This window comes from Dromiciops gliroides, chromosome 3, assembly GCF_019393635.1.
Source record: "Dromiciops gliroides isolate mDroGli1 chromosome 3, mDroGli1.pri, whole genome shotgun sequence".
Lineage (NCBI taxonomy): Eukaryota > Metazoa > Chordata > Mammalia > Microbiotheria > Microbiotheriidae > Dromiciops > Dromiciops gliroides.
In genome coordinates this window covers 281634733-281654713 of record NC_057863.1, presented here as the reverse complement: position 1 = coordinate 281654713, position 19981 = coordinate 281634733, and the positions used below count along the sequence as shown (strand labels likewise).

Here is a 19981-nt window from a genome sequence, read left to right as displayed (position 1 = left end):
AAACCAGTTAAAAGCTTAAAACTGTTTCTGCCAAAGATCAAGGTCACTTACTAAGTCTGTTACAAAGTTGACAGTTAAGTTTGCATTACTTAGCAGGATGTAATACAGTATTTAGCTACTAAAGCTTTTTTAAAAGTTTCTCTCCCCTTTTCACTGTAACAACATATATTCAGATCCACATTTGGAAAAATTTTGATTCAGCTGAAATTTATACTCTTTTGAGATTATCCTTCTTAAATCTTTTCTCACATGAGTTTAAAAACAAAAAAATTGTAAGTACTATGTTTTAAAACAGTTATTTAAAACAAATAGCAGATTAAAACATTAGCAGAAGGCCTGAAAAAGTTAGTATTATAAGTATTTTCAGGTTTGTTTGTTTGTTTGTTTGTTTTACCATTTTCTATGTGTAGGTTATAACCCAAATTGCTGAGTCTTGAAGTCTGAAAGACAAACTCAAAGTGTTAAATGGAAACCTTCCCAAGAAGAACAATATCACTGGACCTTAGAGGTCATCAAGTCCAACTTTCTTATTTTGCATACACAGACACTATGGCTCAGAGAGATGAAGTGACTTACCTAAAGTCACACATCCTGTAGCTGAGACGGAGGCAGAATCTGCACATAGGTTGAATCCAGAGCTCTTTCTATTTCATTCTGCTGCCCACTCTTGTTAATCTATTTTTATATGTGCAAACCCAGCATTTTTTTACTTAAGGATCCTATTTCACTTGGAAATTACTGAATCAAACAGAATAACAAGGAAGACTACTTGTGCATGTGGTCCAGTGTAATAGGACAGCCAAAGTTCATATGGGATCTAGCCCCAGACAGATACTGCCAATGAGTACTCTCGACTCCCATCTAATACCCACAGAAACTAAGGAGGAGATTAATGTTCAGAATCTAACTTAAAACACTTATTTCTGCTAAATACATACATACATACATACATACATACATACATACATACATACATACATACATATATGTGTGTGTATATATATACACACACACATAATTCACAAACACACGTATTGAGCAATCATGTACATATGCATACATATTGCTTTTTATCAAAAATAAAGGTAAGACCTCTTACACGGCTTTAACACGGCTAAAAATATTTTCTGCTGTGCTATGGTAGAGAGCCAGGCTTGAAGCAAGGCATGCCTGGGTCTGAGTGCTGCCCCTGACACACTATGTGACTCTGGGCAAGTCATTTAGTTTCTCCATGTTGTAGGTAACTCCCTAAGACCCTCATTTAAAGAGAAGGCACCACCTTGCGCTGGCAGAAGGATCTTCCTCTTCTGCATGTTCCAGGCTGACATCAATGAAATCTGTGTTTCAATGTTTGCTATCTTTTTCCATCATAATATATTTTCTTTCACAACAAGAGATGACAGATGTTAGGCAGACAAGACACAAGGGGAATTAATGTTCTTTGGGCTGTCTGAAATTGTTTCTTTTGTGGGGGGGAAAGGGAGGAAGAATACAATGAATGACAAATGGGAGGAAGAAGGAAGGTTCATGGGGGGGTTTTTGGTCTAAAATGGTCCGCAAAGTTAAAGAATTATTGTCATAAAAGGCTTACCCCATAACAATGTGTTAATTATCCAAATATATGCCACAGTCATTTACACAGAGAATGTAATAAAGCTTTTAAAAAGATTTCATTACAAGCATTAATTCTATGCGATACAGAAATCTTCCCAAGTTATAATTCATTTGTTTACATAAGTAAAATGGAAAATAACTATCTTACCAGTTACAAAGGCTGAATGGTAATATCCACAAGAGATCCAGGAGATAGGTTTTCCAATGACCACTTGACAAGGAACACACACATTAGATTCATCTGCTAGACCAATTTGCCCTTCAGAATTGTCACCCCACATAAAAAGGTCCCCATCCTCTAAAATGAAAAGACAAGAAAAAAGGCTTAAAACAGTGTTCCAACAAGCTACTAAACATTTCCAGAAGATTTTGTAACACTGTATTTACGTGCTCTGAACAATCAATACTTCCCAGAGGAAAAAAAAATGCCACTGAGACACAGTTAAAGTTAATATTTAGAGTAACTTCTACTTAGGAGTTCAATGTCCATAAATAAGTGCTTACAGAATGATTAAGGACAAAAACTTTTACTGTACATGACACAGTCACATTCATATCCTTCAACCTAGTAACAAGATGAATGAATGCTCTTCTCCTTACAGCTGCCTTTTCCTTATATGAATGACTTTAAGCAGAATATGGTTTCTTTTCTTCAGAAAAGTATAGCTGCAACTGAACTAAGAGCTAGAACTACATACTTTCAGGAGGGGTTCCCTGTTGAAAGGGGTTTATGGTATTCTTGCTCTTTAAGTACAATATGGAAGTGATATTCTTAACCTTCAAAACGAGTGCATCCTAAAGAAAGGAAAAAAGAAATTACTGTATATCTGATTACATCACGTATTATTCATATTCAGTGGTATACATATTCTAAATAAACACAAAAACAAATACTGGTAAATGTGATACTGTGAACAAAGAAGTATGTTTCAAAGAAGACTATTCAATTACATCTGCATAGGCCATGGGGTAAAATGTTGTTGCCTAGAAGAGAAGATTAAGTTATAGCCTTAAAAGAAGTTTCTGTATTTCAGAAAATGTTAAAAGTTTAAAATTTTTTTCAAATTAAAAACACTTAATTAAATAGCAACAACTAAATGCATGCTGTCTTCTTCTAATTCCAAAGCAGTTACCTAAGAATAAGAAGTTAGTCTAACAAATTTTATGGCTACAATCTGTATTTTCAATTACTTGGAAAATACAAGTGGTCTATGAAATAAAAGGGAATAGAAATGATGTCCTCGGTTTAATAAGTATTTGAGTCTTGGCTGAAAGAAAAAGAAAGAAATCTTTAGATTTCAAAATGGAAAAAACCAAAACCTTGGAAGATCTACTCAAGCTATAATCAAAATATAGAACGTTTCCTTTGAGGAAGGAAAAAACAATCCCACAGGGGGTTTAGGTTTGTTTTTAGAGATGCTGAGGAGATTTGCTGGGACACTGAGGATCTCTATATTTAGGAGTCCATGAGCCTTACCAGTTAGTGCAGCAGAAGTATTGGATCCAGCAGAGAGCTGTTTAATCTTGTACTGGGATGTAAAAAAGCTGACTAGGTGAAAAGTAGTTCTTTCTTCAGTGTCACCAAGTCCCAACTGCCCCTCACTATTACCTCCAGCTGCATATACATTCCCCTCTTCTGTACAGAGAAAAGAACAGGTAAGCACTACTATATGTGCATCCTTATCATGACAATAATAAACTGAAAGATACAAAAAGTTTGGCTGATAACTACAATGTCTTCAGTTAATATGGTTAAAAACAAACACCAAGTGGGGGGGCAGCTAGGTGGTGCTGTGGATAAAGCACCGGCCCTGGATTTAGGAGTACCTGAGTTCAAATCCAGCCTCAGACACTTGACACTTACTAGCTGTGTGACCCTGGGCAAGTCACTTAACCCCCATTGCCCCGCAAAAAAAACAAAAACAAAAACAAAACAAACACCAAGGGACAGCTAGGTGGTACAGTGGATAAAGCACTGGCCCTGGATTCAGAAGGACCTGAGACCTTAGACACTTGACACTTACTAGCTGTGTGACCTTAGTTAGGTAAGTCACTTAACCTTCATTGCTCTGGAAAAAAAAAAACCAACCAAACAAACCACTGTTACTTAGTCAACAAATTGTTGCAATAACTGAAAAAACAAAATGCAACTGAGGGAATATGTTTATCTGAGATTAATTTTTTAAATTCCTACATTTAACTAGAAGTTGGAATGTGTAACTTGAATGGCATATATTTTCTCAGTAAAACTGAACTCCATTCATTTTAAATACAAAGGATGAAGAATACTGCCTGAATTAAAGTCTAAATTGTAGGATATTTTAAATGTAGTTTTATGATTTTCTAGTTCTCTATTTTAACTGAGATAAAAATGAATATTAATAAAGAGATCAATCACAAGAAAACAATTGTGAAAATCATAAAAACAAAAGTCTGATGTCCTTTAGATTCTTCATTATTCAAAGGAGATAGGATGCTATTGTTTTATATGTAAAATTGTTTCATGTTTATATGTTTAGGTAAGTTCAATTTGAAAGCAAGTGTTGTATAATTAACAAAAATGCTTTCATTCTCAGTACTGCAAATTGATTTTTTTTAATGCTGCAAATTTCATGAAAATTTGCTACAATTCTTTTAGTATGTTTTCACTATAAATTTGTTTAGAACCCCTTTTGTGATAATACAAAGACAAACATCACCCCAGCTATATCTCAACTGACAAATAAATTCCAACATAGTTATATCTAAATTAAGGGGGCTTTATTTTATTCCGTGTATCCAGTGGCATCAAATGATAAAACAAAAATTAATGAGGAAAAATAGAAAGAAAATGCTACAAAACACTAAGAATGATCAGAATATTTTTACCTTGATGTATATTCAGAAACTTTAAGTTAATTCAATTCAATAAACATTTATAAAGCACCTCCTATATATAAGCCACTGCAATGGGGAAACAAAAGACAAAACTAACAATCCTTGCCCACAAGATTTCATTAGCTAGTAAATTAATTACAACCAAAAAGCCATTCAAAATCTCAGGTTTCACTGTAACACTTTCACATAAAGGAGCAACTTCTGTCTAACTCTAATACTCTTCCACCCTCTAGAAGTGAATAGAATTAAGTCTAATCTCTCATATACATGATGGGCCTTCAAATACTAAAATGCTAGAGGTACCCTTTAAATCTTAACCTAAGCTCAATAGCCCTAGTTCTATCAACTGATCGTCATGATGCTGAACTTGAGACCCTTCACTATCCTAGTTGGTCTCCCCTGGATACTTATCAGCTTATCAATGCCCTTCTTAAGATGTGGGAACCCAATACTCCAGATGTGATCTCACTATGGCAGAGGACAGCAAAACTCTGACCACTCTCATCTTCACGCTGTCTCTCTCAATGCACTGAGACACTAGCTTTCTTTCTTGTGTTATCAGAATGGGAATTTCTCTTGGGCCTATAATCCACTAAAAGCCTCAAACATTTTTATATGAACTGCTCTCTAACCACACCTGCCCCAGCTTATACTAGTAAAACAGGTATCTGGAACCCAATTCATCACACAACATTTGTTAAACACCTCTTAACAGGTGTTGGGGATACAAAAGCCAAAGTGAAATAATCCCTTACCCTAAGAAGCTTATACTTGAATGGGTAAAGCAACACATGAACAAATAGAAATGCTACACTTACAAAACAGACAAAAGGTAAAGCTGCTGGGGGGAAGGGGGAAGGGGTGTGAGGAGCAAGGGAGGTGCTAGAGAATTGGGCTAACCACTGCGCCACCTAGCTGCCCCTATATTTGTTTTTAAAGGTAATAAGGAGTCAGTCGACTTTGAAAGAGAGAGAGAGAGAGAGAGAGAGAGAGAGAGAGAGAGAGAGAGAGAGAGTGTGTGTGTGTGTGTGTGTGTGTGTGTGTGTGTGTGTGTGTGTGTGTGTGTGTGTGTGTGTGTGTAATGTGATCTGATCAGACCTGTACTTCAGTAAAATGACACTGGTGGCTATGAAGAGGATGGATTAGGTGGTGAGGAGAGCTTGAGTTAGGGGACCACATAGAAGCCTATCACAATAGTCTAAGTGAAAAGTAATGAGGTTGGGAGCTAGGGTGGTAGCTGTCTGAGTGGAAGAGAGATATATGCAAAATATGATGTGATGGTAAAAATGATGAAGATGGGGGATGTACTACTACTTAATTGGATGAGTTAATGATAACTATGGACAGAGAGAAGGCAGACCTGCTAAGCTTTTTTTTAATCTTCTGTTTTATTTGTCAAGGAAAATAACTTTGGACTAGAAAGGACAGGACAAAAATGATAAGTAGGAGTCGATGTCCAAATTAAGCTTTTCCTTCCATCCACAGCTCATTTTGAGCTTTAGTGTTATTGATATTTTTTGCAAGACTGTGTCTTGCTTTTGTAACTATTTTAACTATTTTCCATTACTTTCCCTTGCTTCTATCATCTGTACATGTCTTTATAATCTAAGTTGGTTGTGAATTACCCAAGCACTCATACAGGTCTCTGTAGAATACCTTGTTTCTTCACTGTATTTGTTTTTCTTTGGGTCCCCAGAATTTCATTCTTGATTACTTACCACCTCTCCTCAGCTGACTTCCTCTGTAGGAGTCTATGGGCCCCACTGGACTCCTTTAAAGCTCCTTTATAAAATCTAGAATGAATATTAGACTACTCCCAGATTTCCTTTCATTCTCTACAGAAATTCTAAAATGAAGTAGTTACTTCCTCCCAAGGTTCCCATCATTTATGCTCCAGCAACCAGTTCCTCTTTGCTGGCAAAATTCAGATCTAGAATAGAATTTCCTCTGGTCGGTTCTTTCACATTCTTAAGAACGAAATAATCACTATATCAAGTCAAAAATATTTAGCAGCTCTGTTTTTCTCAAAAAACTCCAGCAAATGGATAGATAAAAGTTCCTCATCAATACTGTATCACAAATCTGTTTCCCCAAGTCCTCACCTCTTCTGCCCAGCTAGTCTGTTCTCTCCTCTCATGACAATGTTGCTTCCATTTTTGCTTCCACTGATCTTCACACAATTGCTTTCCCCTATTCTTTCCCCTAACGGTTCCTGCATTACTTCATATGAATGTCTTTTAAATATACAATACTATCTCACTCCCCTTTCAATTCCATCCTATTTCTTCTGTATAAGGCAACCTTAGATTTCTGAGCCAGGGACAGTTGATCTTATGCTTGATGATCACCAATTCCTAGGCAGTTCTCATGAGCAAGTGGAGAAGGAAGTGTGACAGCAGCAACTGGCCCTAGTGTATGCAGCAAGGTGTCAACCCTTAACAAAAGAAGTTCAATGAATTTCTTCAAATGGATATTTTATAAATAATAACCCTAGAAATTATTCAAATTCTGCCAATAAATATTCATTTTGCCAATTTTTCTGGAGGACAATTTAAGTCTTGAGAGAAACGATTATTAATAACCAATGATTTGGGAAGATACAGAGTTACTCCCTTTTTCTAAAGACCTGATTTTAAAAGCTCAGTCTCTTGAAGGACATCACTGATAAAGAGATTATACTAACTTTCTTGTTCAGACTCCACTCAGATGGGGAAGCTGTTGTGCTCTACAGGTTTAGGTATGGATAAATTCTTTGAATAGACTGCCCAAGTAAATGACATAATCAAAATTCATTTGAACAGGGTTCAGTCCCTCATTGTAATATTCATCATCTCATTAATTGTTAACCAATGAGAGTTGAATGCCACCCTCGGGAACACCCCAATTCCAATGGGCATTTAAGATCTGAGCCTCCACCCCCCCATGATTGTCTTTTGTCTAAGAGAGAGATGGCCAAATGAACATCCTTTTATTAAAATGCTGACATTATTAATGAAATGATTAAATTACCCAGAAACTATATCTCTCAAATCCTTTTAAATGCCAATCTACCAAACATCTTCACTTAGAAACTTTTAAGCAGTGACTTGTACAGAATGAATGGTGAATAAATGTTCAGTCAAATTGTATCTGAAGTAAATAATGCTTATTTATGGGAGTTTACAAAGCCACAAAAACACAGATTTCAGTCCTCAGATTTTGCTGAGAAATAATGTGTAATATATGCTACTGTAGAGGCAGCTAGGTGGCACAGTGGATAGAGCACTGGTTCTGGATTCAGGAGGACCTGAGTTCAAATCTGCCCTCAAACACTTAACACTTACTAGCTGTGTGACCCTGGGCAAGTCACTTAACCCCAATTGCCTCTCACACACACACACACACACACAAAAAAAAAAAAAAATATATATATATATATATACTACTGTACCTGTGTACACCAAGGTATGGTTCCTTCCACATGCAGCAAATTTTACTTTTTCGGGTTTTAAAGCTAAAAAAAATGATGAAAACATTCAGGTTGTTTCTGACAACAGAAAATTCATTTTTGCTTACAGGCTCATTAATTTGGGTCAGGAGACAGGGGAAGATAAGTTCATTCTCCTTTCAATCTCAATTTGAAGTCCTTATCCTTCAAAGTAATTTGGTTTTTTTCCTTGACTATCTTCCATTGGATATCTAGTCTTCTTCAAATACTAATTTCCTTTTGTCTAGTCATTAGATTGCTGTAATTCTTTTAGAATATATAACTACTTAATTTAACTTACTGTTGACCTATTTTCTCCCTTATCACACTATAAGGGATATGAGGACAAAGATAATGTCTATTACTGACTATGTATTCTCAAGGGTTTACTTTTTTGAGTAATATATAAAATTCAATTTGGATTGACATGAAAACAATTCACATTAAGATTACAATTTGGAATTAAAACTTCCACTGATAAAAAAAAAATTGTTGTTTCTAGCCCTTATATCCCAGAAACAAATCATTATTAGTCCTTAAGCTGTCTCTTAGTTAAATATACATGACCATATATTACAGTGCCAGACACATAATAACTGCTTAATAAATGCTTGTTGATTGACTGATCAACAAGTGAGATCAATTTATACTATATAGAACAGGAAGTTGCCTTATGTATAAGAAACTGCATAGAATCTGATGTCAAATATCTAGCAAGCAAGAGCTCCAGATCTACATGGATGAAGGCAATAGATGAAAGGGGTTCTACAAAATAAGTCATTTTGCAAAGCAGTGAAACCTAAGAGGAAAATCTTTGTATAACTCTTGTGATCATCAGAATGATGATAATGATGATAATAAATAATAACGGTGGCATCTATATAGCATCCATTACATGCCAGGCACTGTGCTAAGCACTTTACAAATATCTCATCTGATCTTCACAACAATCCTTGGAGGTGATATTATTAGCCCTAAATGAAGCAGACAAGAGTGACTTGCCCAGGGTCACATAGCTAGTCAATATCTGGTGCAGAATTTGAACTCAAGTCTTCCTGATTCCAGTCCCAGTATCATCCACTGTCCCACCTAGCTGCTTCATCGAAGTCAACTTGAATTGAGGCACTAGAATACAATAACTTCTTGAATGTCACACACATTAAAATCTAAATATTAATTAATGTTAATATCATGAGAAGCAGTATGGCATAGTGGATAGTCAGGAAAACAAGGGCTCAATTTTGGCTTCAGGACCATTTCAGCCATGTGATTTTGACCAAGCAACTCTCCTAGGCCACAAGGTACTCAACAGTTTCCTCACAACATGTTCCCCACACTGATGAACCCATAGATCTCAAATCAAGGGAAAAAAATTTCAAGTTAGCCTTAAAACTTTTATTATATTGCAAACAAAACTAAAAATTAATTTTATAGAACTTCAAAAATAAAAGTAAATGTCTAACGTAGTGACTCTAACAGGACTTTACTGGTTTATTAGTAAGTTACTTGTTGAATGGGCAAAGAATAAAAAAGCAAACAAACCTTTTACACAGGTTGGCTTGTTGATTGTTGTCTTTGATCCTAATCCTAACTGGCCCCAATTGTTACTGCCAAACATGTAAAGTTTATTATTTCCTGCAAAAGAAGAGGAAATTAATAAAATCGATCACCCTAAACATAAAAGGTTAGACAAGATCACCTACCTCTACTTGTCATACTTTGAAAAGTAGCACTATATTTCCCTTTTAATCAATCTATTTTGTATACCTACTTATGCTTAAATTATATTGGGCACAACAGAAACTCTACTCCTCCACAGTCACTTTTTTTAATGTTATAGAGATGGGCTTAGTAATCCAACAGATCTACTCTTAGAAAATTGAGTGTAAGATTAATCATACTTTAAATTTAGTAAGTCAACGATTAAAGTAAATCTTCGGTGAGTCCTTTGGTCACATGAGTAATCACCCCTTATTCTTTCTAGGTTTTTATATATCACAATGCTAACAGCAGGTTACAATTGCATAACTACAATAAAATAGGTCTCTCAAATTTTATTTTCACCATGTAGGGTTTTACTGACCTGTTATAAGAGCAGTATGTTCATCTCCACATGATAAATATGCAGGTATATCATTTTTTAACCAGAACTTACTGGGAATATTTTCTGCAAACTTGCTTTTTCCAAAAGTGAAAACAGCACCTGAATCTTTAAATAGAAATCATTTCTAATTTAGAATTTCTATTACATTGTCCATCAAAATCAAAACAAATAAAAATACTTCAATAATCCACTTAGGCTTTATCTCACCTAGCTTCTTCTTCTCTGGCATAATTTATATCTTCATTCTTCTAATAGTAAGTTACATTTAGCTTTAAAATCTATTAATATTGACAGAATCAGGGAACTTCAAAGTTGGAAGGCATCTCAGAGGCCATCTATTCCAATGTAGCTCCAAATAGGAATCCCCTCTGTACTAAGTGTTTTTGTTTTTGTGGGGCAATGAGGGTTAAGTGACTCGCCCAGGGTCAAGTGTCTGAGTCCGGATTTGAACTCAGGTCCTCCTGAATCCAGTGCTGGTGCTCTATCCACTGTGCCATCTAGCTGCCCCCTTGTACTAAGTGTTTAATCCTGCTTTCTTGAAGACTTCCAAGCACAAGAGATCCCACTATCCCATGAAGTAGCTTATAACTGGTTGTCCTAACAACCAGATTAAGTTTAAATGCTGGAAACTTCCATTCCTTACTCTTAATTCTACCACATGGAGCCAGACAAAACAAGGATATTCCATCTTTCATGGGAAACCCCCACTGCCCCCCAAGCACTTGGCTCTACACCAAATCTTCTCTTCTGTTGGATAAACTTCTCTCATGCCTTCACCACCTTGGTTCCCTCTTCAGGTTACTCTCTCCAGTTTATTGAAGTTGTTCCTAAAATGTGGTTTCAAGCACTCAACATAATACTCTCAGAGTGATCTAAGTAGATCAACATTTTTTTGGGGGGGGTGAGGCAATTGGGGTTAAGTGACTTGCCCAAGATCACACAGCTAGTACGTGTTAAGTGTCTGAGGCCGGATTTGAACTCAGGTCCTTGTGAATCCAGGGCTGGTGCTCTATCCACTGCACCACCTAGCTGCCCCCCAGGTCAACATTTAACAGTACGACCTCCATAGTCTTCAGCACTACAACAATGTCTAAGACTGCATTATTATTGAATTAGAGAGCATGTAAGAAATATACTAATGCAAGGGAGCCAGCAACCCACAGAAACTAATCTTTCGTCAGTACGTTGTTTTTCTCCATTTACCATAAATGTAAAATTTGTGAATAGAAAGGCCTGAACTTATATATACAAATACACATACATAGATGTGTCGGCACTTGTTTTATATGTGTAAAACAAGTGTGTGCATAAACAGAGAGAGAGAGAGAGAGAACTATTTTATCAATGATTTCAATATAATTGGCTTCATTTATAATCCTATGTCTTTTATTTTATGCCTTTAAAAACATCACTCTGAAAAAAGGTCCATAGGTTTTACTGCACTATCAAAGGATTCCATGACACACAAAAAAGATTAAGAACCTCTGCCCTAGAACTTATCCCCATTAATGGATCAGTGTGTTTGCTTTCCTCCTAACAGAGTAAGGGTCTCTTGTGAGCTATGACTTCATACCCACTAACCAAGACCTCACTATAATCACACCCTATCTCACCTCCTAAATTCCCGGGCCTGAAATGACATCCCTCTTCTCTGATCTTCGATGACAATCTGTGTCATTCATTTGGCAGTCACATGCTACCCTATGACATCCTTCCTATTACTATTTCAAACTTTTAAAATATTTTGTTATTTATATGTTCCGATCCCCTTAACTAAATTGTAGAACTCAAGAATGAGGACTATGTCTTATAATTTTTGGGGGGGTGGGAGGGTTGTGAGGCAATTTGGGTTAAATGACTTGCCCAGGGTCACACAGCTAGTGTTAAGTGTCTGAGGCCGAATTTGAACTCAGGTCCCCCTGAATCCAGGGCCGGTGTTCTATCCATTGCGCCACCTAGCTGCCCCTATATCTTATGATCTATATATCTCTTCCTACCCTCCACTCCTAGCAAATATACAGGACCCTGAATATAAAAGGAGCTTAATAGCTATTACTAGATTTTTAAAAATATTCATTGCCTCTTATTTTACAACAAGGAAGTTCTCCTATGGTACTAAAAAAAACCCAATCCTGGGAATTTGATCATGGAACAGAAGCCCTTTGGCAGAGGGAAGCCTTTTCTTCACATTCTAATTAGTAGAGATGACAGAATTTCCAAAGCTGGTATCAACATCTGACAACATTTCACATATGTGCATACCCTAACATGGAGAACCTAGGAAAGTCAGGAACATAAAAAGCAAAGGAATATATAGCTCTAATAGCTCTAGCCAGCACGGAAAACACTTGTCTTGCAGTGATCACATTGTGATTACACATTTCAGGAAAAGTACAGCAATAACCACAAAAAAAAAAAAAAAAAAAAAAAAAAAAAAAGCCTGAACAAGGTAACAGTAGCCTGTTTTCTATTCCAGCATTTCCCAAACTTCCACAAGACTTTGACATTCTATATAACATAAAGAAAAGGGCTATAAGAAAATGTCAATACTAGACATAATTTATCAACAATAATAATTTGCTTCTTCTAAAATATTCCAGCTTGTTAATGTTTTAAGGAATCCGTGAGTATTCCCTCTATTGGTATAGCTCACAACTCAATCATGCTTCCTTCATCCTATACAATTTTTCTGTTTTCTTCCATGGCCCTTCCAATAATACTAGAAGCTTTCCTCGGGTGGCTTTTGTTTGTCTGTTTACATTCTGTGGCTTAAAGTAGAGCACTCTCACAGTAGAACTGCTGCATGGTTTCCCCTTGGTCACTTGACCAGCCTACCTCCTTTCCTGACTGTACATTTATTTCTTCAATGATATCCCTTACTGTATTTCCTATCCAGAGTCTCAATACTGAAACATACTATATTCTGCCTGAACCCACCATGAATATGTCCATTGCTCTGAGTCACATAAAATTTAATTACTCAGAAATTATAATGTTCTGAGATCTTTGGCTATATAGCATTGCAGGGAGAATATATGTGTTGAAAAGATGCATCTCTGCACCAAAGACAAGACTAAAGTAGATAAAAGTATTACATAATTTCCCAAATGTAATCTCCCTATGCTTTCCTTCATTTTCTGGGGCCAACTCACTGTCCATCTGTAATGCCCATACCAAATATATGTACTGATGTACTGACTCAAAGGATTGGCCATCCAGCTGCGTTACAATCGGGACAATTGGCATTATCCATCCACTTAGGGGTTTTTTTGCATGGATTGTAAAGCTAATCGCTTTTCACTGGAAGCCCTGTGATACTCTAGGTTTCATGAAAAGAGCACATTATCATCCATTAATGGAGCATGTCAAGGAACACACCCTCTAGAGGGAATCCTGTTTCCATTTGGACCGTGCACCAGATGTCATCCTCAAGAGTGGACGGAAAAACAGATCTAGAGAAAGCTTTGATGTGAGCATCAGATAATCCATATCAACTAAAAGCATACATGGATGATACCGGTAGTAGGAAACAAAATAGAAGTAAAATGGACCAAGTTTGTCAGCATTTCTATAATGATCTATTTTCACCATCAGTGATAGAAGAACTATAATTTTGGACTTTAACAAAAGCTTTCAAGACAGTAAAGTTGAGGGGAAAAAAACTGGACTAAAGCAAGCATAGGCTGAAGAAATCTGTACTGGTAGTTATACTACCTTGACAGCACTAAAGGGCACCACTGAGAGTAAAGAGAACAAGAAAATGGAGGAAAATATGGATGATATTAATCCCCCCCCCCCGCAAAGATAAGAATTCTAGAGAACATCAAAAACCAACAGGCCTTTCTCATCTTTATAAAATCCTTATGAGAATGATTCGTGCATCCTTAAAGCATCATTGATGAAAATATGAGAAGAAAACAGTCAAGCTTTCACAAAGGTTTCTGCACAACATATGACATCTTTCTTTACACAACTAATAAGAAAGCATTTGACTCAGCTAAACAAAACAGTCATAAAGGCTCTCTTCAACAAGGAGTTTCATGGATATGTTAAGATCACGTAAGATTCCTTGATAAACATAACCACTGACCTTCTGATTGTTAACAACCAGTGTGTCATAAAACAACCCTTCCCTCCAATGTCCCACCCTAAAGCTCCCTAAGCCTTCCACTGCATTCTCTGGAATGCTTCATAGGTAACTTTTCCTTTCCCACTTCTTCCATCTCACTGTGCACCGGCTTCCTGTTCACCCTTCCCAGCACTGCCTGCACTTTCCTGTACCCCGACTGACTGGCTGAGATAGAGGAGTTGGAATACTCCTTGCTCTCCATTACCACTTCTAGGGTTTTCCCCCTACCACCATCCCTCACAAACCCCTCATCCTTAGAGGTTCACTCTATTCCTATCTACCACCCAATGAAAATTCTGGTCGTTGTTGTCAACTACCCTTTAGGACACTCTCCTTCTTTCCTCAATGAGTGCAGTGTCTTCAGTCTTTCTCTCCTCCTGAACTCTTGGCTTATACTAGGAGACTTCAACATACATAGAGATGCTCCCTCAAACACCACAACCTTATGAATCCTCATCTTAACTGCATTTCCCAGGACCTACTCCTCCACGCCACTTTACCCACACACAAATATGATCATACTCTTGATCCTGCCATCACCCACAAAAGCTTCATTTCAATATTCATGAACCCGGAAATTCCCTTATTTATAACAATCTATTGTCATCTGACCTTCCCTAGGCCTTGCAATTCCAAACTGTTTTTTTCCCCAATGACTTAACCTTTCTCAAGATATCATCCTTGCACTAGCTACACTACTTTGGTGAACCAGTTCAGCTCTACATTTTCCTCTTCTTTTGAGTCCCTTGCCCCTTAAGATACCAACCATCTCTCCTTGACAAGCCTCAGCCTTGGATGGCTCCTACCGTCCACTGCCCTCACTCCTACATACATGCTACTGAACAAAGCTGGAGAAAACCACAAAACTGTTTTGACTGGGTCCATTATAAATTTTTTGTGACACAACCTTAACTGGAACGTCACCATAGCAAGGCAATCCTTTTACACCTTCCTAATTAGCTCACTATCCACTCATCACAGCAGCTCTTCCAAACTCTGACATCCTTCCTCAAACTTCCCATACCTCCCTCTCCCCACCCTACTCTCAGCACCAAAAACCCTGCCTCAGATTTTGCTGAAAAAAAAAAAAAATGTGAGGTTATTTGCCAAAAACTCTCTCTTTCCCCCTCCTTATCTCATGTCACCCAGATGCCTTCTGTGACTACCTACTCCTTTACCCCGTCTCACATGAAGAGGTGGCCCTTCTTACCATGGCAAACTCTTCCACATGAGCAAGTGACCCCATTCTACCCCATCTTCTTCAGCAGACTGCCTCTTCTATCATCCTCACCTTCTCACTTATCTTCATTCTTTCCCTATCTACTGGCTGCTTTCCTACTAACTACAAAAATACCCATAACTCCCCCATCTTCAGAAAATCCTCACTTGTTCTGTAAATCTGCACTAGCTACTGACAAAGATGTCTTCTCCTTTTTGTAGCTAAGTTCTTTAAGAAGTCCATCTATAATTAATTCCTCCACTCCCTCTCCTCTCACTCTCTTAGTTAGTTAGGCTGGCACCTAACTTCATCATTCAACTGAATGAATTCAACTACTCTCTCCAAAGTTACTAGTGATCTAAATCTAATTTTGTCCCCAAACCTCATTCTTCTTGACCTCTCAACCTTTGACATTGATCACCCTCTTTTCCTTGATGTTCTCATTTCTCTAGGTTTTTGTCACACTGATCTCTCCTAGTTCTCCTCCCACGTGATTCTTTTCTCTCTCCTTTGCTGGATATCTTCATGTACTGTCATGCCCACTAAAGGTGGGTGTCTGTTTCCCAGGGGTCTGTTCTGGTTCCTCTTCCTTCTCCTCCTATACTACTTCACCTGGTTGTCGCATCAGTTCCCTCAGATTCAATTATCTCTATGCAGAAGATGATTCTCAGATCTACTTATCTTACCCTAGCCTCCAGATTTGTATGAAACTGTCGATTAGACATCTCAAACTGGATGTCCCTTTGATATCAAACTCAACATGTCCAAAAATGGACTCATCTTTTTCCACCAACAAAAACAAAAACTCCTCCCGTCTGAATTTCCTTATTATTGTCAAGGGTAACACTATCTTCCCCATCACCCAGACTCTCAACCTAGATGTCATCCTTGGCTCATCACTGTCTCTCACCTACCATAGCCAATCTATTGCCAATGCCTATCAATTTTACCTTTAGAACAGTTCTTGTATATGCCCCCTTCTCTCCTCTGACACTTGCACCTGATCTTACCCAGTTCTTTATCTCCTCATGCCTTGATTATTACAACTTGCTGTTTGGTCCACCTGCCACGAGTCTCTACCCACTCCTCCACTCCCAACCCATGCTCCACTCAGTTGTCAAAGTGATATTCCGAAGGTACAGGTCTGACCATGTTACCCCCCAATCAATAAAATCCAGTAGTTCCCTATTACCTCTAGTATTAAATATAATATTCTCTGCTCCACAGGCAAAGCTTTTCACAACCTAGCCTTCCTTCCAATCTTCTTATGCCTTACTCCCCACCATGTACTCTTCACTCACATGACTTTGGCCTCCTTGCTGTTTCTTGCACAAGACATTCCATCCTTCTGAACCTCCTTCTTCTGGCCTCCTGGGTTTTCTTCAAGAAGTCTAAGCTAAAATCTTATCTTCTACGAGAAGCCTTTTCTGATACTTCTTAATCTCTTATCTCCAATTTATCCTGTATATATCTTATTTGTACACAGGTGTTTTTGTTTTCTGAGTTCACTGAAAACAGGGTCTGTCTTTTGCCTTTCTTTGTATTGGCAGTACACAGTGTCCGATTAATAAATACTTAATGACTGACTGACAGTTCAAATCCTAATTATCCTTCAAGGGGGCCTCTTCTACTACCCCCCAACTTCTAGTGTCTTCCCCTCTGAGACTTTCTTCTATCTAATCTGTGCTGTACTTATCTAGTTTTTCACATGTCTCCCCAGCCCCAATTAGAATGTGAGCTTCTTAAGGGCAGGGACTGGTTTTATCTTTCTTTTTATCCACAGTACTTAATAAGTAAGCACTTAATAAATACTTGTTGGCTAAATGATAAAAGAGTCAGTTTATATATGTTTTTTTCCACCTAATCCTCTTCACTATCTGGACTTATATTATCCTAAATATTTTTAAATCTTCAGTTGATTTTTAAGTACCTATAAAATTGAGAATTATTATTTAAGCCCAAAATTAAGCAGAATAAAAAGACTAGAACCCTCTAATCATAAGCAAGGCTGAGGGGATACCAATACAAAGGACATAAAGAATAAAAACAGGAGGGAAAGGAGATTAAGGAAGTCAAAGATTTGTCCATTTCAAAGATAATAAACAGAGACCAATCTGAAGACAGAGGAGAAAATACAATATTGCAATACAATATTTCATGAAGTTAAGAAATTTTTAATAATGAAAAGGAATTTCAAACAGATTTCCAGTTTCAATTTTTACTCCTTTCTGTTGCTGTTTAGTTGTTTCGGTCATGCATGACTCTTCATGACCCCATTTGGGGTTTTCTTGGCAAAGATACTGGAGTGATTTATCACTTCCTTCTTCAGCTCATTTTACAGATGAGGAAATTGAGGCAAACAGTGTTAAGTGACTTGCCCAGCTAATAATTGTGTGAGGCCATATTTGAATTCAGAAAGACGAGTCTTCCTGACTCCAGGACGGGCACTCTGGCCACCTAGCTGTCCCGTATTTCTACTGTGACTACAAAGAAATACTCTATTTTTCAATGATTTCCTTACCAAAAATTGTTTTATTTACTATTGTCTTAAGATCAATGAGAACCATTAGGTAGGCTTTACAGATGGGAAACTCAAGATACAGGAGATGTCTGTAATTGTTATGGGAGTATTAAAGAGAGAAATCCAGACTTACAAACTCCCATTTTGACAATTTACAAACCCAACTACTCTTCCAAAATCTAAGCAGGCAGAGTGGCATAAAAGAAAGTGACTAAGGCCTTATGGCCTTGATCATGTTACTTCCCCTTCTGGACTTCAGAGTTCTATCAGTAAATTGAGGGGATTAGACTAGATCTCCAAGATCACTTCCAAAATAAACATAACTTCTATAGTTGGAGATCTCAGGTTCTTGATAGTCTTGGCTCTTGTCAGATTAGTTTCACTCATTTCCCAGTATAAACTTAATCTCCATGGCTCATATCCTCAACCTAGTATCTGCCCCTGGAACCAGATACCCAAGTTGTGGGTTCACCTCAGCCTTTCTTTTTTATTCTCTGATGTAAGAGATAGCTCTCTGAGTAGGGAAGGGAAAAGATATCAACACATTTTAAAAAGGAAAAATGTTATATAAGGTGATTAAAAAAAAGTAGACACCCAAGTTACTTCTTAGCCCTCTCTTTACTACCATTACCACTCCTTCCTCAAGATTTCATCTGATATAATTCAATTAATAAACAATCAATTATACCACGAATTGAATACTGCACCCTCTTAGCAAGTAGTTCTCAAACTTGTTTGGCCCTGACAATACTTGTAGCAAGAATGAGATTGTAGGGAAGGAAAAGAAAGAAAGAAAAAACATCCAATCCCAATTACTGCTAATATATATGTGTGTGGGTGTATTTATACACATATATGTATGTATACATGTATGTGTATAGGTATATATGTATATATACACCTATATATTTATATACACACACACACACACAAATGTGTGTGTATATATAAAAAGACAAAACAAAAACACAACTTATAACAGTCACCAAAAAATTGGTGGGGCTTTTGATAAGATCCTAATAAGGAATCTCCTAAATAATTGCCCCAGCTATTATTGCTCCCCAATTCCCACTCCCAAAATTAGGTAGTATTTCTTTCATCTGTGTTTTGGATTTATTCATCAGTGTAGACTGCAAACTCATGGAGATCGGAGGTTGTTTCAGTATTTTGTCTCCGTATCTTCACTTTGCATTCAGCAGGTGATGAATTGATGCTTGTTGAACTGATGCTTACCAATAAACAAAGGCACAGCCAGACAATCTCTGACTTACTCCTCGAGACCAAACCCTGAGGGCCTCATCCCATAAGGACCGCAGGGAGGCAGGTAAAGAGCCATCCCTGGGCAGCTAAGCAGCTGTGTGACTCTGGTCGAGTCACCTAACCCTCTCTGGGCTGATCGAAAAGGATTTCATGCTTGCCAGGGATGAGTCTGGAGGAGCTCCCCAAAAGACCCTTCCTGTGGATGGAGGTCACTTCGGGCTTATTACCTTGGCCCCCTTGGGCCTCCCTCACGTCTCCAGCCTCGGGGCTTTTATCCCATCCCCGACCCCGGACCCTCCTCCCGGCGTCCATCCCCCGCCAACCGTCACCTCCGGGCCCTCCGCGGAGCAGAATGGAGAGCCGGGGGGAGGGGAAGGCTGCGGGACTGGGGGCGGCCCCGGCCCCCCGGCGACACTCACCGGGCACCAGCTCCTCGGGCTCCCCCATGTCGGGGGCGGCTCGGCCCGGTCTAAGGCTGCGCCCCGTCCTCCTCCTTGGCAGCCCCCACGGACCCCATGCCGCGGCTCCAGGCATCGGCGGGGGAGCGCGCGCCCCAGCTCCCGGAAGTCAACAAAGAGCCGCCAGGGGCAACGGGGGCGGGGCAGGCAGCGAACGGAAAGCTGCGGAACGGGGGAGGGGAAGGAGGAGGGCAGAGTAGGGCCCGGGGTGCTGAGGATTAGGAGATGAGACCTAACCCGGGACGGGGCCCGGGCCGTGCGCCCCCTCCCGGCACGGAGGAGTCCTGAGCCGTGTTGCGGCACTCTGATGGGCCTGCTGATACACATGCGCAC

The 19981-nt window shown here is 38.4% G+C and overlaps 1 protein-coding gene across 6 annotated transcripts in view; it reads right to left on the bottom strand.

The window, feature by feature from the left end:
• The window catches only part of RPGR (retinitis pigmentosa GTPase regulator), an 88899-nt gene extending 69015 nt beyond the window's left edge, over positions 1 to 19884 (bottom strand). For 3 of the 6 annotated variants that reach the window (XM_043991842.1, XM_043991845.1, XM_043991846.1), the window contains exons 1-6: positions 19610 to 19884; positions 10041 to 10166; positions 9500 to 9592; positions 7922 to 7984; positions 3092 to 3250; positions 1763 to 1912 (exon numbers count right to left, since the gene is read on the bottom strand). In XM_043991842.1, the coding sequence (XP_043847777.1) occupies positions 1763 to 1912; positions 3092 to 3250; positions 7922 to 7984; positions 9500 to 9592; positions 10041 to 10166; positions 19610 to 19724 (706 nt within the window). In that variant the 5' untranslated portion in view covers positions 19725 to 19884. The remainder of the gene's footprint in view (positions 1 to 1762; positions 1913 to 3091; positions 3251 to 7921; positions 7985 to 9499; positions 9593 to 10040; positions 10167 to 19609) is intronic. The other 3 variants (XM_043991843.1, XM_043991844.1, XM_043991847.1) reach the window with 2 other exon arrangements.
• Positions 19885 to 19981: the final 97 nt, after the last annotated feature.